The sequence below is a fragment of the Pelodiscus sinensis genome, chromosome 5, assembly GCF_052426305.1.
Source record: "Pelodiscus sinensis isolate ZL-2025 chromosome 5, ASM5242630v1, whole genome shotgun sequence".
NCBI lineage: Eukaryota > Metazoa > Chordata > Testudines > Trionychidae > Pelodiscus > Pelodiscus sinensis.
Window position 1 is genome coordinate 94115215 of NC_143056.1, and position 22955 is coordinate 94138169.

The 22955-nt window shown below is 38.8% G+C and overlaps 1 protein-coding gene across 8 annotated transcripts in view; it reads left to right on the forward strand.

Annotated features, from left to right (window-relative positions):
- The window catches only part of ANO3 (anoctamin 3), a 371038-nt gene that overhangs the window by 274429 nt on the left and 73654 nt on the right, over window positions 1-22955 (forward strand). For 6 of the 8 annotated variants that reach the window (XM_075927758.2, XM_025185005.3, XM_089778597.1 and 3 more), the window contains 6 exons: window positions 1842-1886; window positions 11232-11363; window positions 12748-12854; window positions 13326-13381; window positions 16565-16686; window positions 18591-18725. In XM_075927758.2, coding sequence (XP_075783873.1) covers window positions 1842-1886; window positions 11232-11363; window positions 12748-12854; window positions 13326-13381; window positions 16565-16686; window positions 18591-18725 — 597 coding nt within the window. The remainder of the gene's footprint in view (window positions 1-1841; window positions 1887-11231; window positions 11364-12747; window positions 12855-13325; window positions 13382-16564; window positions 16687-18590; window positions 18726-22955) is intronic. The other 2 variants (XM_075927761.2, XM_075927757.2) reach the window with 2 other exon arrangements.

Sequence of the window (22955 nt, forward strand, 5' to 3'; positions counted from 1 at the left end):
GTTCCACCTGAACCTAGAGGTATTTTTGATGCTCTCTTCTTCACCCACGTCAACATAACCACAAATGATCCAAAAGCTCAGGAGGTTGCTGAGCTTTCTAACAATTAACTTTTGAGGCTCAGTATGATATGTAATGAAAATTAAGATATGAATAGTTATCAATAACGTGTTTTTAATACTTTGCAATAATTGTTGGCTCTGACATACATTTCAGTATTTTTCACACAATTACATTGGGAACCACAAATTATTTATATTTGTTTTAATGATATGCCTGAATGTTCTATGAAAAAGGAACATGTTGCATGTTTAAAAGGTATGTATAAGAGGCAGCAGCTTTGCCATACAAGATTGAAACTCAAGCAAATAGGATGATCATGCATGAAGAAGAAGTAGCTTATGTAAAATAGAAATTGTGATCTATATAATGAGTTATATGACCTATAGCTATAGTTCAGCTGGACTCCTAAGTGGAGCAGTTAAGGGCAATTAAAAGTAATGGAAAAAGCCATGTTTCATAAGTATAATATCTTTTTTAAAAACCCTTAACTTATAGGGTTTCTATGCTCCTTTTGCAACTTTGTATAGGAGCATCCCAAATCAGGCTGCCAAGTACCTAAGAGGTATTTGAAGAGAGATAGGTTTCAGATAACCCTAAGAAAGATTTCACGAATGAACATTTTCTCAGCTCCTCCTCCTTTTCAGACCAAGCACTCCCTCTCTTGCACAATAGATGTATTACAAATATTTGCCAGATGGATCCTGTTAACTTTGTATGGTTTCTTCATGGGGCATCTTCATCTCTTTCAAATTTAAGTTACCATCTGATGAGGATCTCCTTTGTTTAACATCCAGAACTGAAATATTATTATTTGTAATGTTTAATGATATTCCTGTGCAAGATGAGAAAATGCTTCTTGAAGAATGGCTGAAAAAAGTTTGTCATTTATTTTAAACACTGATACTCAAAAATATTGGTTTATTCTTATCTCAATATACAGAAGTATAAAGGATCTCAGCAACTAATACCATTGGAGATTAGTATGTACAAAGTAGTGCCATGAGCCAGCAAACTCATCCATACCAATAATGCCCTTCAAGAGGTCTCTGTACTAACATAAGGGCGCACTCACCTAGGTGAGATTGCAGCATCAGGGTTTAAGCCACTTGCAAAATTGAAAAGTTATTTGCAAAATTGAAAAGAAGGGCATGTAGACCAGTGGTGGGAAGTGAAAAAAACTATTTTGCTACAAGTATTTCGCTGTATGTGTATGTGTTTCAAGAATAACTGTTTCCTGTGAAGATTTCATTGGGAATTATATAACTTTTTTTCTTCAGAAATTACTGTGCCCCAGGAAAGGAAAAGAGAAGTGAACTGAAACATAAAGATAATTTGTTCCTGTTAAATGAATCTTGGAGCCATATACTGCTCTTAATTTGCATGCAAAATAGTAATTGATGTCTATGAGAAATGCATATACAGATTTAAGAATGTATATAGCCTTTATTACAGAACTAAAGCAATTGCTAATTTTGAAAATGATCCCTGTAGAATTAAAAACAGTAAGAAGGACCATATCTTGTTAATAGCTTTTTGGCCAAAACTTGTATTATCTTTACTGAGAATTCAGTGAATGAATCAATAATTTGACATGGCTGAGCCTCTGTAGATCCGTCATATCAAAATGTAAAGTAATTTTTAGAATTACTGTATTTCAATTTTAATTTTTTTTCTCTCTTTAGCATGTAAATTTGCATTGTATGTGTTCTCATACATGTGGGAGTCCTTTTCAACTGTCTCTAACTTGATTGTTCTCAGATGACTTCTGCTATTCTTTCAGGAAAAAATGTTATTACACTGACTGGAGGAGCAAAACCATGGGCAGGTTGGTGGGTGATGCATAGCTTCTAATCTTGCCATATAGCCACCCGCTAAACATTAGCAGTTGTAAATTTATCCAAAGAAACTAAAACTATCAGAGTTGATTAATGGAAACGCAAAAATGTGTTAACACAAATAATGCCCTAAAATAGACAGCTGTTACAGGATGCTGTACAGTTAAGCATTGCCATTTCTCACATTGCAAGTGAGGTACTTCTCATGCCAAAAGAATGGTCTCATTGAATTTATTAGCAGAGATTTAATATTAAAGACAGCATTTTAGTGAGTGCTTGAGTTACTAAAATTTATTTGTTGCTTTACAACATACACTTTTCATTTGCAGATTGTCTTCTAATATGAGCATAAGAATGGCCATACTGGGACAGACTAAAGGTCCATCTAGCATATTATGCTGTCTTCTGATAGTGGCCAAAGCCAGGTGCCCCAGAGAGAGTGAACAGAACCGGCAATCATCATGAGATTCTACTCATTTTGCCAGTTTCCAGCTTCTAGCAAACCGAGGGACATTATCCCTACCCATCCTGACTAATAGCCATTGTTAGATCTATCCTCCATGAACTTACCTAGTTCTTTTTTTAAGCCTGTAATAATCTTGGTCTTCACAACATCCTCAGGCAAAGAGTTTCCACAGTCTGACTCTGTTGTGGGGTTGGGGAACCCCTTCTATTTGTTTGTTAAAACTGTTGTCTATTTATTTCATTTGATTATGCCTAGTTCTTGTGCTATAAGGAGTAAATTACACTTACTTTCTCCACTTCTCTCTTATTCCATCACAGCTTACTTTGCTTAAAAGAATTTGTTGAAGGGTCTTGTCAAAGGCTTTCTGAAAATCAAAAAAGTGTCTCAATTGCAAAATTTGGTTTATAAATCCAGATATTCAATAGTAATATTAGACAGAAATTATTTATAACATAAATTTACAACTGCTTTTCTCCTCTCCCCTGTCATGCACGTGCTTGCTTTATTTTAGTGTACAATGCAAAGCAGACTGCTTACAATTTTGTAATATTAAGGCTAATATACCCAGGGCCATGCCATAAAACATGCTTAGTTCCATACTAAATTCTTCTGGGGATTTCTGTGTGTGATTAAAAACTTGGATTTTAGGTGAATTTATAATCCTATTTAGTAACACATATATAGAATATGCAATTCAAGTAAACTCCATGTTTAACAATAGAGTAGTAAATTATATTTGGGTTCAGGAAGGAATTTTCCCCCAGGTCTGATTGGCAGAGACCCTGGTTGTGTTTTGCTTTTATTTTTATTTTTTGGTCTGCTTCACACATGAAGTCAGTAATTCGAACAAAAGTGAAAGGTGCCTTTTCTGTAATTTTAGGTATTTAAATCACGTTTTGAGGGGCTTTAAAAAGTCAGCCAGCAGTACTGGAGTGGGTGGCTGAAGTTCTGTGGCCTGCAACGCACAGAAGGTCAAACTAGATGATCAAGATGATACGTAGGTGCCAACTTCCCTTCTAGACAGGGGATCCTGACCCCCCCCCCCCCATCCCTGCCTGTGTCTCCCACTCCATCCCTTTTCCCGAAACCCCGCCTCACCTCTGTTCTACCTTTTTCCCTGAGTACACTGTGTACCCCTTCCCCTCCTTCTCTCTTACAGCATTCAAAATACCACAGAACAGCTGTTTGTGGTGGGTGGGAGGTACTGGGAGGGAGGAAGAGGAGTTGCCGATCAGGACTGCCAATGGGTGAGGGGTTCTGGGGAGAGAGACAGGGGAGGGGCTTGGTTGCTGGTGGGTGCTGAGCACCCATTAATTTTTCCATGTGGGTAGTCTCAGAGTCAATGCCTATGTGATGGTACCTTCTGGCCTTAAAGTCTACGTGAATTTTAACACCAGAGACAAACATATTTTTCATTATTATATGAAGTTTCTTTTATGCAAAGTCAAAAACCAATCAGGCGAAGTTAAATATTTTGCTGCATTTTTATTCCAGCATTTTAAAAGAGGAAAAGCCCCGTTTTTAATAATTACATGTAAACTCTTACTGTTGGAAAAGTCCAAATCTAAATAAAAAAACTAATCCTTAAAATGCACACAAAACAGAAATGGGAAAATAAAAAAACACATTGTTATAACTTTTTCAGTATGTGTGCATCACTGTCCATGTTACTATAATAATTCTATAAATTTACAAGCTGTGTCCTATAAACATAAGCATAGATCATAGGGACAGGATTTTTTATTAAAAATTTGAAATTAACAGGTAGAGTGGTACAAGAACTAGAAAAAAGAACGAAGTGAAAATGAATACTTCTCATCGCATCTTCATTTTTAAAGAAACTATTACCATTTATTCGACTTTTGCATACTGGGGCAAACTCAGATGCATCTGCACGGCAAAATTTGCTTTTTCTAATGCCACTGGTGTCAGATATTTTAAAAATTCACAATGATACTAAAGTATTAGGACTAATTCTGAAGACATTCCACACCTTCTGAGTGCTATCATTAACCATATGGAATCACTGAGGAATTGAATCTTTTGTTTAGGAGAGTTCTGGGCACACAAACTTTTAATTTTTATCACCCCAGATTTACTTCAAAATTGGCATATCACATCTGTGTAAATGAGTAAAACTTCACATGCTTTATCTAGGGTCAAATGCTGGTATTTCCTGCAGTAAAGGTGCAAAAATGTCAGTTTCAGCTGTCAGAGCAGGACGATGGAAATGAGTGTGTGTGTGGGGGGGGGTATTATATTTTTTGTGATGAAACAAAACTCCCCCTTTGCAGAAACAGTCTAGCTTTAAAAATGCATTTGATGGTTAGTGAACCCCAACATTGTATAGTATGTGTCAATAGGACGTGATCCAGTTTTCACAGAAATTAATTGGAGACTTTCCTTTGACTTCAGTGGGAGCTGGATTGTCATAATAACACGAGATTTTCAACTTGTGTAAACTGCCACAAGTTTACACAACTATGCTAAGTTTAACAGAACTATGCCTGTTTACATCAGTTGAGGAGGCAGTCCATGTACAGCTAGATAAAAACCATCCTCTCTTAGAACAGGTACACTTTTAAGAAAAGAATGTAACGAATTAAGAACTGTTACAGGTGCTGTCCTGCAAGTTCTTCATGAATGGGACTCCAGTTGAAGTCAATGGAATACTTACAGGATCAGAGAGATATGATGTCCATGGGAACAAATGTATCTGTGTTTTTACCAGCTCATTTATTAAATCACTCATTTAGTAAACTATGTACCTGATCGTGATTTCCTTGTACTCCCACAAACATCTCCACTTTCGATAAGAACTTCAGATTCATACTCTATAAAGCTAAATACTCCAATTTTAAAAGTCTGTGGCACACGGAGAACAACAGAATTCAAAATGGCCAGCCTTAAAGGGACAGGTGACTTTTTTTCCCCTTCAATAACTTTCCCCCCGACAACAAAATGTCATTGGTGTTCCTCATTAAAACAAAATTATTGTTTGGTGTTCCTCTGTCTTAAAAAGAAACACTGAAATAGGGAGGAAAAGTCACACTCTTTTGTTTTCTGTTTTTTGTTTGTCCCCTGAACAAAAAGCAATTATTTGCTCAGCTCTTGTTTTACTTATAGGGGTTTTTTTAATTCTAGCTCTAGTTTTTACTTAAGTATTGAAAACTTAAGTATAGCTATCTTTCTTCATCAGCAGTATGCAGAACTCACAATGCCCTTCCTTACATGTAAGCTGCGGTAGCTGTATATTGCAACACGATTTAGGAGAGAGTTTGGGCCTTAATTCTGGTGCTTTGTGTATGTAAGCTGTGTGTGTGATATTGTTCCACTGTGTATGAGTATAGTAACATTCAGGTTTTTATATTCAACAATGTCTGAACTTTGGAGTAATTGAACCATTAATCAGTCATAAAAGCTGTTCCTGGCTCTGATATAAGCATGACTTAGTGATTTATTTCCATTTGTTTGGTTTATTGATGTGCAATATTGAACAGCAGAATAAGCTATATATTTATCTATTTCTTTTTTGTTATGAAAGTTTCTCCAAAATCCCCATAAAAATAAACTTATAAATGGAGACCTGGGTTTTCTTTAAGAGTCTATTTAGTTTGAATCTCTGTATCATCCTCTGGAGATCTTAAATTGATAAAATAGCAGAGCAGGTTTTCAACAGAATAACTGCTTCTATTGTCCTTTTCATAAATTATAATCCTAATAATTAGATACTGAAAATTCTTGCTCTCATTTGATTAAAAAAAAACTTATTGGGAGAGTCTTCCCTACTCACAAGGGCAAAACTTTTTAAGGTCAGCCACTGAGAATCTTCATGCAACCCACATGTCTACCAAACTCAGGTTAGACAATAATACTTGGTTGTCCAGCAAGATTATAAAACATCATTAAATGATCACAAATTATACAAAAAGAATGAATGTAAAATTGAAAAAAAAAAGGGCAGTGTGAGTTAAATAGAATTCTTATACCTCCTGTCTGCACAATATGATAATTGGTTAGTAGCAGTTGGCACAGAACGTCTCAGAACGTCTGAAAATGTTATATTCAAAGAATGCAGACAACTCATCTGATTCACCATTAAAAAGAAACTTTTTCTTTCTCTTTGTAAGCGAATTTAATGCTAATATAAGGTGCCTGATTGGTATATTTGTCATTTGGGGCACAAGCGTTATATCGAAATAATTTAGTCCGTGTCTACACTGCAGACACATTGGCCACATTATCACCACCTTATACTGGAAACCTACCTGCAGTTATTCTTACCTACATGCCTCTAGCTTCCATCCAGGACAGCCAATGGTTTACAGCCATGCCCTAAGATACAACCGGATTTGCTCCAATCTCATATGCAAAGACAAACACTTACAGAATCTTTATCAGGCATTCTTAAAACTTAAATACCCACCTGGGAAAGTGAAGAAATAGATTGACAGAGCCAGATGAATACTAAAGAATCTGCTTCTTCAGGACAGGTCCAACAAGGAAAATAACAGAACTCCATTATTCATCACCTACAACCCCCACCTTATACCCCTCTAGACAGCACCAAATTACAAAATAAACTATTTCAAAATTAATTTGGAATAAGCTACGCAGTTTGTGTAATTCAAATTGCGTATCTTATTTTGAGCTATGGGTGCAGTGTAGACGCATCTTAGGAGAGCATTTTAACCTACCTGACAAACTCATTAATAGATTTAAAAGTATTTGTTCTTCTGCAAAGAAATTTCAAAAACCATCTACAGCGAGAAAGTACAGAAATGACCTTCATATGCAAGTTTGACACTCTCTCTCATGGCTTAATCAAAAACATGAACTGGATGGGCCATTATAAAACCTGCTTTCCTTATATTGAACACTCAATTGATGTCAAAAGCTAAGTATGGGACTTTGGGTTGGGGATGAACTGAGAGAAAACCTAAAACAAGAATAAAAATCAGAAACCAATGCAAATGGCCACCATTTGCCTCATTAGCCTCATTATCACCAACAGTACAATTGACAGGTACTTTTTCCCCCTCTCCCTCTTTTTCTTTTCCTGTTATAAATTGTGAGGGTACCCCCTTTTCTCTTCACTCTGCTCATCTGAGGAAGCTAGTCTGTAACTTTAAAAACAACAAGTAGTCCTGTGATACCTTAAGGTGCATCTACACAGCACGCTAAACTTGAAATAAGGTACAAGGGGTACAGGGATGCTGAAATAGAGCACCCGTTATTTTGAAAAATATTTCAAAATAATGGGCATGTTTCAAAGATACAGGGTAGCTATTTCAGGATACCAGAGGTATCCTGAAATAGCCCCGCTGTCTAGATGTACCCTTAGAGACTAGCAAATATAAATATAGTATTATGAGGTTTCACAAGTAAAACCCTCTTCAGCTCATGATAGTATATGTATTTGTGTTGGTCTCTGAGGTGCCACAGGACTATCATGTGAGAGAATAGTCAGGTCTAGTATTTCCAAATACTGAAATTAATGTGCACTTTGCACTAACCGGCAGCAAAATTATATAAAACCTCTACTATGTGTCAGAATAATCTGAGAAATATATCTTATGGCTTCATCCTGCAAATGACATGTGAGCAACTTTATTTTTGTGAATCAGCTCTATTCAACTCAAGTGTACGTTTGTAAGATAGGGTTATTCAACAGCAGTAATGGGAATAGGGGTGGCTAGTTTTTGGTTTTACTTTTTGTAATTGGAAACCAGACAGCCTTTTTTGGAAAAATAAAGAAACAAATACACAATTGGATAGGGGAACTTTCTGATTCTAAGGGTACATCTACACTGCACGGCTATTTCAGAATACCAGAGTTATCCCAAAATAGTTAACCCGTGTCTACACAAGCCTCCCATTATTTCAGAATAACGCTATTTTGCCATCCTGGTAAACCTCGTTACACGAGGTATAAGGGTATAAGGAATGGCCCAAAATAGCACATTATGTGTAGACGCACCAAATTTCAAAATAAGCTATTTCAAAATAGATTGCTCATCTTACTTTGAGTTTAAGGTGCTGTGTCACACTGAAGCATTTTTCAAATGTTAGATTGTCCCTGAACATAAAATCTTACAATGGAAAAGCCCGAGTGATCTTACTATGCAGCTTACTGTCAATTTGAAATAAGCTTTTTCAGCAATCTCACTTATGTTCCACTTTTCTTTCCACTTAATCACTTAATTTCATGGGACTATTTTCATGGCAAATGCAAAATACTTCCCTAGAAATTTAACTGCTATATGCAAATGGCCTGATTTGGATAATATGAGATTCTGGCTCTACATTTTAGGTTTCTAAATAATAAACATACACTGCATGTGGGGTTGTAGTAGTAGGTCTTGGCTTTTCATTTGTACTCTGCTTCTTTGCTGACTATGAGAGGAAAATTTTCTGAAGGGTAGTCTCCCTTTCCAAGTGCAAATCGTAGGTGCAAAATTCATGCAGACTTTTTTTTTCATAACTGAAAAGTGGGCTCATTCCAAATAGTTGTATCTCTGATTCCTGTCCTCAATTATCAGTTTAATTGCAGCTGTAAATCAGATAGTTGTAAGAGCAAGTACCCAGATTTGTGCCTTGGATTTATTTTGTGAGTATAAAACATAGATGCAACTTGTAAAAACCAGGCCTAAACCCAGCTGAAAAATATAGATGTTGTGAAGGTGTCTTACCACTCAACCATACCTCCAGAGATATATTATCACAACAAGAGCCAATCCAGTATTCCTTAAACACACAAAATTCCCATTAATTTCTATGGTAGGTGAGTTTGGGTGTGCAAGTAATATAGGATCAGGCAAATCTGAAAGGCAGAATTGGTCATTGCTGGCGAATTTCCATTTCTAATTTCTATAAATTGAGTTTTGACATCCATATCTAAACATACCTCTAATGGAGGGAGTCAGGGAGTCTTGCGTATAGAAAGATTGAGCACAGACTTAGAACTAAGTCCTATGATTATGTGATAACTCATCCTTAGAAAATTGCAGAAATACTTTTTCTAGTTTTTGACAAAAGCAGGGTTGACAATAATTTTTAATGGGGGGCCACTCCAAGATTTTGGTAAGTGGTCAAGGGCTGCACTTCTGTGGAGGTGGTGTGGTGTCTGGGATGGTGAATAGGGTGTAGAAGGGAGTTTGGGTTAGAGAACTAGGGTGCAGGAGGGAGTGTGGAAAAGGGTGCAGGGTCTAGGAGGGGGTTGTGTCCTGGAAGAAGGGGGAAATGCGTTACAGAGGGTTTGGGTGGTGACGTGGGGCAGGGTCAGCGAGGGTCAGCATCTGGGAGGATCTGGGGGAGGGTGCAGGATTGGATTCAGGGTCTGCTAGAGAGTTGTGACCTGGAGGAGGTGGGGATACAGAGGATAACCCTGGGCAGATAGTTGGCGGAGGGTGGAGAAGTGGGAGATGCCAGGGGCAGACTCTGGCTGGGAGGTTCTTACCTAAGTGGCTCTGAGCCAGCAGCTTTCTAAGTATCTGAAACAGGGTCCCTGCCTGTGTGTGTGTGGGGGGGGGGGGTCTGCTCCAGCACAGGGAGGGAGTGAGAAGGGAGAAGGCTTCATTCACTGCCCTTACCTTCAGCAAAATATCTTAGCTCCTATTGGCCAGAAACTCCTATTTGCTAGGAGGCCGCAAAAGCACACAAAGCTTTCTCCTCCTTGCCCAGCTTGCACAGCAATTTGAAGCCTGCTGTTTCAAGTGGCTGTTCCTGCTCTGTAATAAGGGTGCCAGCAAGGTGGCTGCTGACTGGATCCTGTGGCTTGTTGGGCTGGATCCGGCCCGCTAGCAGCCTCTTGCCCACCCCTGGTTTAAATGCTGATTGTATAACAATTTTGCACTTTTTGCTCAAAAGTATTCTTGTTGTATTTGACTTGTAGCGATACTCTTGAGGGATAGAATTTGACAGGCCTCTACACATCATATGGAGCTTTAACTGGATGTGCCAGGGACTAGGTTCATTTACAATTCATAATCATGTAGAATTAAGGACTATATTTTTCTTCTCTATTTAAAAGAAGGAATTTTGTGCATGAGGTATCCATAGGGTTGGTCTTTATATCTTAGATTCAGCATTAGATTGGGCCTGTACACACACCCTTGACTAAGGCGGGGAGAGTCATTGTAATTGCTATTGCAAAGAAGCTACTTTGGGAAGGAATTACAATTCAGAGAACCGTTCTCTAAAGCAACACAGGGTATACGGGATGACTTGAAGGTAGGGAGGTGAGGTGGATTCCACTGTTTAAGGGACATCCTCAAGGTAGGGAGGTGGGGTGAGGTGAGGTGAGGTGGGTTCCTGCATGGCTTAGGGGATAGGGCATTTTCCTGGGGAGCAGAAAGTGGCAGGCTCCAGAGTTGCCTCTGCCTACCCTCGGTGCCATCAGACCGCCAACACAGGATGTAAGGGATGCCCTGAAGGTGGGGTGGCTTCCAGTGTGGCTTAGGGGATAGAGCATTGGCCTGGGGAGCAGAGGATGATGGGTTCCAGAGCCACCTCTGCCCACCCTCAGAGCCACTGGACCACCAATACAGGATATAAGGGACATCCTGAATATTACCATCCTTACCACTGTGCTACCTTAAGTCAGCCAAATCCTGCTATCCTTGTTTGACCAAATGCTGACAACAATGACGGTTGTGGGAATGGTATTTGAGTGAGGTCCAAAAGATCAACTCACAAACAATATAAGCATTGACTTTTTTATTTTGTTTTAGTAATTTAGAAAAAAATAAGTTTTCTCTTGCTTCCATTTCAAGCCTATATAGTTCATTCTCATCCAGCATATAGAGCAATGATGGCAACAAAAGCAATATGCTGCTGTGAGCATAAATCTAACTTGTCATTGTTCCAGTTTGCAGAGGAATATGAGAGAACTGAAAAGCTGGCTTCCCAGAAATCCAATGAAGCTTGACAAGGAGGCCCTCCCTGACCTGGAAGAGACAGATTGCTACACAGCACCCTTTAGCCGAGCGCGGATTCACCAGTAAGTGCTAGTGTTGGGAATGCAACAGAAGAAATCCATGTGCCCATTTTATTTTCTCATTTCTTCTCTCCAGGTGACAGCAAGGCAGATGGTCACCGACAAGCACATGGTGTCAGGTTTTATGTTTCCTGTTGGTTTTTACTTAGGACCATATTCTGTCCTCCGATACTCAATAGTGGCTTCCATTGAGATCTGTTCAATAGCATAGTTTAGAGGCAAAATCTGGCTCCAATAGGGAGCATGCTCCTTTCACATCATTAAATACAAAAACTCTAGATTTTATTTTATTTAGTTCAAGAAACAGCTGGGCTAAATCTCAGAATGTTCCCTCAGCTGAAAAGAAGGAAATCCCTGGGAACATGTTGAAAACAGTGACTTTGGATTTTAACCAGCTGTGTCTGCCACAAATGTTCCTTCCTCAGATATGTGTAGAAAATCCTTGATCTTCTTTATACAACCTAAAAACCACAAATCTATCTGCTAGGGCCAAGATGTCATCTCTGATTTGCTGTACTATGGATTAATGCTACCTGTTTATAATGTGGTATACAGTGATGGAGTTTAAAATGATTTGTAATGTATTGTCCCTCTTTTAATTTTTATTTAATCTTAAGGTAAAGACTTGAATATAGTAGAGTTAAAGCTTGACTTCACATAAGTTCATGTGAAATCTAGTGGATGGCATGTAGTAGTGGGAACAGCTAAGTGCTAATCCCTGCCAATAAGTCACTGTGTGGCATTGTCTAATCACTTAGGCCCAAAATTTCCAAACTGTCATCTGTTATTGGTGCCCAACTTGAGACCTCTCAGCCCCGATGGTGATTTGTGTTCGAATTGCACTTACCACAGAATCACAGAAATGTAGGGGTAGAAGGGACTTTGAGGTCAAAGTCCATTTCCTATTGTGATGAGGCCAAGTGTACCTATACCATTCCTTGGTTAAGCTGCCTTTCTAGCAAGTTATGACCCTGAATTGTGCTGAGCATTTGTAACTCCTATTGACTTCAGCTGGATTTGAGAAAACTCAGGACTTCTGAAAATTAGGCCCAAGGTGTTTCTAGTTGGACACCTAAAAAATGGAGGCATCCCAAATCATGGGCCACTACATGAGAATTTTGGTCTTAACCAATGTGATTGTTCTCCCATCAGTAAAATGGAGATGATACATACTATTTCTTCAGAGTGTTGAAAGGACTTTTTGAAGACTGTGTCTTATGTAATAACTGTGTCTTAACTGTGACACATAACACTGTGTCTTATGCAATAACTATGAATCACTAGTAAATATATATATATACAGTATGGCAAAATAACCTGTTGGATAGTTGTGCTTCAAAAGCTATGGATTACTTTGAATATAAAAAGGAATCAATCATTTTAACAGCTTTACAATAAATAACAAGGACAGCTTCTTCAGCAACTCCACAAGAAGTAGAATAGTGCACCACATGCTACAGAGAACAAAGTATGAAGATGGAAAATCAAAAATGGGTAAGAATTCTGATATTTAGAAAAAACGTAAATTGGGTCTTATGATGAGTACTACTATCTTTTGTCTATATAAAGAAAAATATTCGTTAAATAAACCAAATAAACATTTCCAGTATTCATAATATAACATATTCATTCAGAAATAGGACTGACTGAGCATCGCAAGCTAATATTTGTTAAATTGTTCAGTATAATTCAAATGTCTTCTGATTAATGGATTAAAAATATTTTATACATTTGATGGATAAACAGAAATTCTTGTATAGACAATGAAAGCATTTGTCTGGTTATATATACCATGTTGTCTGAGAGAAATTCAAACCTGTAACTAACACTACTAATGCAGTAGTATTACTCATAGAATTTGAAGTTGTATTTATCATTGCCACATTTCCTCAATTCATAGGCTGAAATGCAATACCTCTTGAAAAGCTTAAAATGGATATTGAAACTCATTTTTCTTCTCCTTAGGTATTAATAGACTACTCAATAATGGAACATATGAAGCTGCATTTCCACCACATGAGGTAGCTGATTTAGTTTTGCCTTAAGTGTTAGATTTAAAGTAAAAGTTGTTTTAACATTGAGATCATATTTTAACTGTAAGTTTATTTTATGGTGTTTTTATTTTCTTTTATATTGTGATATAGCTTTTTATTTATCATGCTCCGTACACTGATATGAGCCTTGCTTGGATCTTCATGTAGTCCTGTGTACAGTAATGAACTTACTTTCTGGGATGCTCTCGTATTGATTTAAAATGGTCCTGTACTATGTACATTTTAAATGGACATTGCATGTGAGATTGTTAAAGAGAATATAAATTGTTCCAATTGTTCAAATTACTGTTGCATGCTGTAGACAAAATGTCCTATTTTTCTAATTTATTTTTCAGTGGATCGAATACGGGAAAACTAATATTAAAATTTGCAGTGAAAACTATTTCTGAATAGTTGTATAGAACTTTATCTTGAAGGCAGGGGAGGATAAAATAACAGTCCTCTCAATATACCACTCATGTTTTCATTATTAATGCTTCAGCTAGGTGTTATTGATTTTAGGGGAATAGTAACCAATCCAGTGGAAATAAAAAGTCCTTGTAACAGTGAGAGCTTTTTCTCACTTCTGCAATCACATTTTCTCACTTATTCTCACATGCTTCTTTTTTTTTAGTGTAAATAACTGTCTCTAGTTATACTGCAAACTATTACAGTACTTTAATATCATCACATTAGTGAGTCATTATTTTATTGCAGTTGCAATTAAAAAATCAGCACAAGGACCTGCATGAAAGACTAGGGATAAGATATTTTATATTTTTAATTTCCAACCCAGTGTGACACAGCAAGTTAAAAGTTCAACCCAATGTGAGTGTTGTTGTGTTCATATTTTGCCGTGGCAAATCAGTGGGAAAAAAAAACAGAGATTCTAATAAAAATCTCAGCACATTTCTGTTTTACTTATGGCATCCATTTATGCCAAACTTGCTTTGTGGTGGGAGAGATGCTCCCCTTTAGCTAGAAAACCACATTAGGCCAATTTTTATACAGATTGAACCTCTCTAGTCTGGCATCTTCGTGACCTGACCAGTGCCAAACGAAAGAATTTGCCGAACCACAGGAAGTCAATATCGTCTAGCAGCATTACCATCACTTCAACTGCTTACTGGGCTCTTAGAAGACATTTAGGGGATAAATTAGAGGTAAATAACAGCACAGAACACTAAGAACCAAGACCGGTGGCTGTAACGAAACTTTATGGAACCACAGGGAATTTAGCCACTCCCATGAGAAGTGGACATCTAGCTTACTGAAATCATGCTGGACCACGGATGTTATCAGACCAGAGAATGCTGCACTAGAAAGATTCAACCTATATTAAGTTACCCCTAAGATCCATATTCACTTTGGGATTGCCTGGATCTGATTGAGAAGAATGTGTCCCCCTTTTTCTGTGATGTCTTTTTTAAAATTGACTTAGGTTAAGCATGGGGTTGGGAAGAGGGGTGAGGACAGTTTGAGAACTATGCATTTACATTACAAGAAAGTGTCAACAAACTCAAATAAGCTTGACAAATCTTTAAGAAAAGAGAGGGAGAGAGCGAGAGAGAGAGAGAGAGAGAGGAAGATATTTACAAGGTTTAACAACACGTGTGACTGCTAACTTTGAAAGGACTCTGGGAACTGGCTGAAGAGACATGAAGTCCAATCTTGTGCCTCCTATGAAGGCAGCCCACTGTGTCTCCCCTCCTGCCTATGGAGTTATGACTTGATAGGCTTGAGTAGTCTACGTGTGAAATGGATTTCATGCAATACTGGACTCCTTACCAAGATGGTGAACTGTAACCCCTCTAACCAGTTTCTGGATCATTGCTAATTCACGTGGAAGTGGAGACTAGCACCCTCCAGAGAGGAAGCACTTGGCTGAATGGGATGAAAGATGTTTTACAGCAGGATGGAAACTGATTTCCAGTCTTATCCATTGGATCCTCATGTTTTCCAAATCTCTTTGACTGCTGAGCCTCCCCCAGTGGCAGGCTCAGAAATAATGCAATGGAAAGTTATTTTCCGATACTTTTTACTGTTTACACTATGCAGGGACACTAGTGGTTCTTGGCAGGCGCATTTTGTAGAAAATTGGGTGCAGCTTGTGCTATTGTGTCATACCCTTAAGCCTTGCTGGGTTAGAGAAGAGAGAGTAAATGGTGCTTTTTAAAATAAAATACCTTCAATGAAGTGACTATAAAAATGGTTGAGGTTTAGAAATGTTAAAACAAATGCAACCCAGGGGTGCTTTAGAGCTTTTAATGGATGGTATATTATCTTCAAAATAGTGAACCAAATCAGTCCCTAGTTCATAAAGCCATTAAATGCAAGGGAATGGCCACTACAATGGTATGCCTTATTAAACAAAAACATGGCCTTCAACTAGAGTACTGTCTAATGTCAGAACTGAATGTGGAACCACGGGAGGTTGGTGATTTCACTTAGAAAGGGCCTGAAAATTCTGCATTCAAGTTGTAATGTAATCCAGACAGAGCCAAAAAAGGTGTTGTTTGTGGGGACAAAATAACGCCAGCTCTGGTCTTCCCATGCTATTTCCATCATCTAATAAAAGAAATTCCATGGATCGACAAGTGACCTGTGTAACATAATGAACCCCTGATCACAACCTTCACACTCTCGCAGTAATCTTTGTACAGAAGTTATTACTGATTCTCTTGTTTTACACTTGCAAATCAGAAGTAAACCCATTAAAATGATTGGAAATGGGTGGAATTACACAGGAGATCAAAACAAAAGCAAAACATGTCTACATATGTGGCTCTTAGGAGCCTAAAAACATCTGGAAAATATTTATACTTATACAAGACCAAATATCCAGGACCTACAAATACTAGACCTGACTCTGTGCATCCTCATTGAAAAGTGGTAGGAATCTATTTAGTCAGGAAAGAATACTTTGGCATGGGTCTTTAAATCTGTACTGGCTGAAATTTGTCATTGCAGAGAAGTTTGTAATCATCTCTGTTATATCAGGCTTAACAATGAACTCAGGACTACATTTTCTATAACTATTAGTAATAAATGAATATGTGTCATCAAAAAAGTAATGTTCTTATTTAAATTTGAATCCAAATGAATTTTTAATGGCTCTTTCTTTCCCAGTGATACAGAAAGATCTTGGTTAATTTTTTTTCTGTGATTCAGGGAAGCCACAAGAGCAGACATCCCATCAAAACGCATGGAGCTCAAAATCACAGACACCTATTATATGAGCGCTGGGCACGGTGGGGAATGTGGTACAAATACCAGCCTCTGGATTTAATCAGGTACTCATACAATGCTACCCAGCTTGGTTCAATGACGTGAAAAGCTAGGCAGTGGGTAGACTGACCACACGTTCTGCTGAAAATTACAGGGATTTTATATTTAAAATAAACAAAATTTTGGAGCAAAAATGTGTGGTTTTGCTTTATTGATGGAATTTAGTTACTTCTAATTACAGTGCATGGCCTCAGCTCTGCCAGTTGTTCAGTGCTGATGGATCCTTCTGTAGGCTCATTGATTTCAGGGGACCCCAGGAAGGTGCAGAGACCACCCTCATGGAACAGCTTTCAGAGAGAAGGCCTACAGCTCAGTTCTGCCATCTTATTGGCACAGATAGACCCTTATCCCAGCCAGAGGCTTGTTGAAATCAGTGAAGCTCCAAATGGCTGCTACCACATGGATTGGCTTGCAAGGGTGAGGGTTTATGGCAGAAATGTTTTAAAATACAAATCTAGTTTTGATACAATCATTGTTGGAATTTATATATAATTTCCTTGACCTGTTTTGCTATTAACATCAGGAATTATTAAAACTAAAATAATTTTAAAAATTATTTTCCTTGTAATTAATGGTGTCTGTTTTTTTGCATTTCACTCATCTTGAACAGTGAATACAGACACGTCCATTCATTTCTGCTTACTGTCAGTTCTAGTCAATGTTAGGTCTCATACTGCAATCTGACGTGAGAGTGGGCTCTTATGGCCCTACAGAAGCAGGAGAGGCTCGAGGAGAGTAGCCGGCAACTGGCGCCCTAGGCGGAATGCATGATCAACGCCCCCGCCTCCATAGCCCTCAATGGTGTGACGTTTTATGCGGCACCCTAGGCAACTGCCGAGATTGCCTACATCCACGGGCTGCCCCTGCATGGAAGACAGTGAGGCTGTGCATGGGTATGGGTGTCCTTCTGACCAAATAGTAGGCTTGATGCTTTACTTTCTAGCCATCTCAATCTTTTGGCAAAATTTGGCCCAATTTTGAAGAATCAGGACTGAATCTTGAACTCACACTCTCCATGCAATACTACTTTCTGTAACAAAAGATTTCTGTGACAATCCAGCATATATTTTTTAAAATTGTTCACTTCATGTTATGTGAGAACAAGCTCTTTGTCACCTTCCTTGTCAGGATCCCAACAAGGGCGGTCAAGGCCAAGAGCAGGGGCAAATCTGAGTCTGGAAATACCAGAAGAGTTTGTAGGTAGGTTCAGGCCAGGATTAATACAGGCCAGGGACTGAGTCAGGAGCCAAAGCCGAAACCATGCCAGCGTGAAGCCAGGAATTCAAAAGTAAGGAGCTGGAAGTCATGACAGCTACAGATGAGCCACACAGTCACCAGGATACTACCTAGACATATCTTGGGTGTATATAGGGTAGAAAGCCAATCAGGAGTCATGGAGCTGCTGTCCATCAAATCCTTAAGGCAGAACTTCCCATGTCTGTGTCTTCAACAAGTTCATGGGAAGTGCCGTGCAAGTTAGTTACAGCCTGGAGATATCAGCTGCCTGGTTGCTCTACAGACCCAGGTTCTATAATTTTTGGTACATGAAAGTATTCACATAGCCCTGCGTCCAAACTTTTCGGATTTAATATTAACAAATATGCTGTTTTATAACTTCCTGCTTTTAACAGCGCTGAAGTAATGGAATACTTTAAATCACTGCAGCCATGTAAAATTGCAATGCACTGTAGCTGTACCCTTAGGGGATATGTCTGTTGGCTAGACTGCAAATAGTGCCACTAAATTATAATGCCAGAGTGAAATAAAATGTATTTGGCACAAATGTTACTAAAATACAATAAATGAAAATAAATCTAACAATTGTTATTTCCTTTTATAATGCCTGTAATGTTATCAAGATGGACATGATCATTTATTTCAAACTGTTTGTTTTTGCTGTCTCACACAGGCGGTATTTTGGTGAAAAAATTGGTCTTTATTTTGCTTGGTTGGGATGGTACACTGGAATGCTCATTCCTGCTGCACTTGTCGGGCTGTTTGTTTTCCTTTATGGATTATTTACGATGGATTCTAGCCAAGTAAGGTATGATACACAATGAAATCCCATTTTAGAAACTGCAAGTTATTTTTGCTAGTTCCATTGCTGAAAAGGCAAGTAGCAGCCAGACACAACCTTAGCTAAATGTTGCATCTCTTCAATCAGAGTTTAAACATTTGATTGACTTAACAGCTTTTCATAATAATCCAAATGAGGACTCGGTTATGTCATCAGAGACATCTCCTCTATATAACCATTTACATAAAAAACTGGACAGTTGCCATTCGTGGTACCTATATTTATATGTTTGCAGCATTTCCAACTCTGAGTACAAGGAAATACAGCAAATACTGAGCTGAAGATAAGTGATTGCAAATGACCTCCTATGAACGGTTCTCACTATGGTGAGCAGAATTCATGACAATTCTCTGATATCATTGAAACTCTGAACATAATTCTTCTCCCCGCTTCACTGGTGTAAATTAAGAGCCAACTCCCTTGTAACCAATTGAGCTACACTCATTTAATATTGGTGCGGGAGAGATCACAGTTGAGTGCTGTGCAGCATGAAAGCCACTGAAGTTTCAAAGTGAATTTTGCCTGATATGGGTCTATCCTAGGAGGAGCTGATGATGTCAACTTAAGAAAGAAGGGAAGAGAAATTGTGCTAAAGCAAATGTCTGATATGTTGTAAGGAGAAGTTTCTAAAAAGAGACTCTTCTTTTCAAAGCTTTCCATTAGGAGTGATTAGTTCCTCAATGCAGAATGCTAATCCATGGGATTAAAGTATAAAGTTTAGTCTGTGCTTACTAGTACTTTGCATGCTCAGACTGTTACCTTAATGGATCCAAATTTTGTAGAAAATTGATGCATTTTAGCCTTTGAACAATGAGCACTTTACCTTCCTTTAAATTATCTTTATCCTGTACTTTACGAAGTCCACCTGCAGTGCTTAATTAAAGCTTTGGAAACAATCAAATACCATTGCAGGTTGTGATATCAGCCAAACACAGTGTATTTCATTGTGTTGAGATGTTTTATTGTTTTTATTCCATGTTGTACGTTTGAAATGCAAACGTACAACATGAAATTGAGTTAATTTTAAAATGGAGTTACAAGTAGTTTCGAATATATAGGTCCGTGTGTTCTCTTTTTTATATTTTTCTAGTTTTACAACCAGATTTCCACTTTCCCTTGCTTTATGAAAGATTCACCCAAACAAAAGAGGAAACTGAACCCCACAAGAGGAAGCGTGAATACTAGCGACACAGAAATTTCAGAATATTCAACACAAGCAAATTAGGTCAGGGATGCTCAAACTTCATTGCACCATGATGCTCTTCTGTCAACAAAAATTACTTCATGATCCCAGGAGGAGGGGCCTGAGCCAGAGCCCACCCAAGCCCTTCTGACCTGGGTTGGGGGAGGGGACAAAGCCCAAGCCCCACTCCTCTGGTTGGGGCGGGGACAAAACTGAAGCTCAAGGGCTTCAGCCCCAGGCAGTGGGCCTGTAACCTGAATTCTGCTGCCCAGGGTTGCAGCTCTTGGCATTGGCTTCACCAGGCCTGTTGACAGGGGGAAAAAAGGTCAATTGCCGGGGAGCACAGTGATTCAGAGGCCCAGTCCTCGTGACTGCCACTGTTGCTATGGTAGCAGCCGGAGCCCCAGGCCCTTGAAATCGCCATGTGCTCTGCGACTTTGAGAGCTGGAGAGAGCACCCAGACCCATCCTTTCCACCCTCGACCCTGCCCCTTCCTGAAGTACAATGCCGACTCCCCCACACACCTTAGGCCCGTGCAGGTTGCTGTCTTCACTCGGCTTTGGCCCTGGTTAGTGGAGTTTGGGCATCTGGTGACCCCATTCAAAGGCAGTCATGACCCACTTTGTGATCCCCACCCACAGTTTTAGGTCATGTAGGAACACGAGTTTTATGCTGCAAACCGTGACAATGAAAGCCAGGATAGAATTCAGATCTTCTTGATCCCAAACCATATGCCCCTAGCATTTGAGCTGAAGTATTTTAGCTGTTGATAGTTTCTGACTCTTGTTTTAGCAGTTTTAATTTTATACAGTATAGGACAGCAACACACAAAAAGTAATCTGTTCTTACAATATGTCCTTGTCTACTCTGGTGTAGTGTAACAAAAACAACAACAACAGCAACAAAACCTCTAGTAAACTAGATTGTAAAGACAGCAAAGTATCCTCCCTTAGCATAGAGAGAGAATAAATGACCTCATCTGTCTTTTCCATGTTTATAGTCTGTGATTCTAGTATTATTGAGTTAATATTTGTAAAGCACTTCAAAGAGGAGTGTGGTATAAATGCTAGGTGGCGTTAGTAATTTACTGTTTCGATTTGCACTCTGTAAATGTTACAAGTCTATGTTTTTATCTCAATGAAAACAGTTAACCTTAGAGATTTTAATTTTGTGCCAGGGCATGTTGTCTGACAAATGTTCACATTGCCCCAAAACCTATTAAAAATGTGATTATTCAGTACAGTACCAATTGATGCCAGGTTGACTTTTTATTTTAGTAATGCCCTTTATCATGAACATGTTAACTATAAATAGCACTTTAGATTTTGCTTCTAAAACTGTTTATGGGCATTAGTGACACAATCTCTGTTCTGTGTTCACCAAGCTTTTTAAAAAAATCCTGCTGACTGATCAAATTAGATTTTTTGGGGAAAAAAGCACTTTGCTCAGAAATGTTGAGCAACCCCTCAACCGCTAGTATTATGTAAAAGTGCTCTTTGGGAAATACAAATCCCCCCTCTAGTGGTTTAGGAGCAAATTTCATTTAATCTCCATCAGCCATTTATTCAACACCAACAAATATAATATATTACCTGTGTTTTAAAACATGGTTTTCCCATTTCTGTCTGCAGAGGAGCTTGGAGATTCAGAAGTCTTTTTGTTTCCCTATCAAAGCTGATGGGCTGGGCAGATCATTCCATCAAAAGTCCCATGTTGTTTCCAGCACTCATCATTGGTATTAAGGCTACCATGCATGGTAGTGCAAGGCTGTACTTTATAGTGGTGAAAACTAGTTCCATGATTCTGTTTGGAGATGTATATAGTTGTATCAGAAAAATACAGTGGGTTTGTATCAAATTACTGTGAGTTATCAATTATCAAATTGCTGTGAGTTCAGATTCCATGAGATCTTTAATAGAACCCATACCAGCAAGAGTATGTGTAAACCAAAATCAAATTGGATTCTTTTGCATTTGTATTTCATCTCTTTTACTGCCTAAGGAAGCTATTGCAGCCTCAGTTTATCCGTGGTAAGGGAAGTTTGTTTGGGCCAGCATGGTAATGATAAGGACTTAGGACAGGAACTTAAGAGGTGTATTAAATGGAGCTGGTAATGTAGCAGTATCTTGTGGCTAGTGTCCAATGTGGGTAAGCAACTCAGAGGGGTCAGCTTCAAGAGGAACACGCGAGCAGGGGATTCAGAAGATAACAGCCTGCAGGAAGACGGGCAAGGCTTTGCAGACTAGAATACCCTCATTTCCCCTAATGGAGAAAGGAGGAAAGAATTTAGAAATGGTCAGAATCCTAAGGCTAAAGTTAAGCTAAAGAGGGACACCGTACATGGTTATTTAACAAGGTTTCCATTTTACAGAACCCTTAGCGACAGTACGTATCTGGTATTTTGTGGGACAGTGAGGTTACATACTCTCCATCCCTACTACGGATCCTAAAAGCTCATGCTTCAGGGTTTCAACTGACTACCCATAGGGGCCAGGAAGGGATTCCCTCCCCCCTCTGTCCCCCAGTGTAATCTGGGAAGTATTTTTTTCCAGTGTCCTTCCTATGAAGCATCAGGAATGGCCATGCTAGATGGGACATTCATCAGGGAAGGGCTTTGAGGTAGCACCAAGCAGTTTCTCTCTCAGGTACTTAACTGGCTGGTTCTTGCTCACATGCTCAAGGTCTGTGTGGAGTTGGAAAGAAATTCACTTGCATGTCAGATTTTCAGTGACCTTGGGATTTTTTGCCTTCCTCTGCAGCATGTGGACGCAGGTCACCTGCCAAGATTATCTGGGTATCTCTCACTTAATCATTTCCCCTCAATCATAGAAGCCTTGGGCACTGATGAACCTTGATCCTTCATATTCTCTGCCTTTGGCATGTAATGGTTTAGTCTTCTATGGGATGTGATACTTTGGTTTAATTTCAGTTAATTTTGGTTAATATGCAGGTGCTGGGTTGCACTGGTGGCCTATACAGGAGATCAGACTAAGTGATGTAGTGGTCAATGTTCT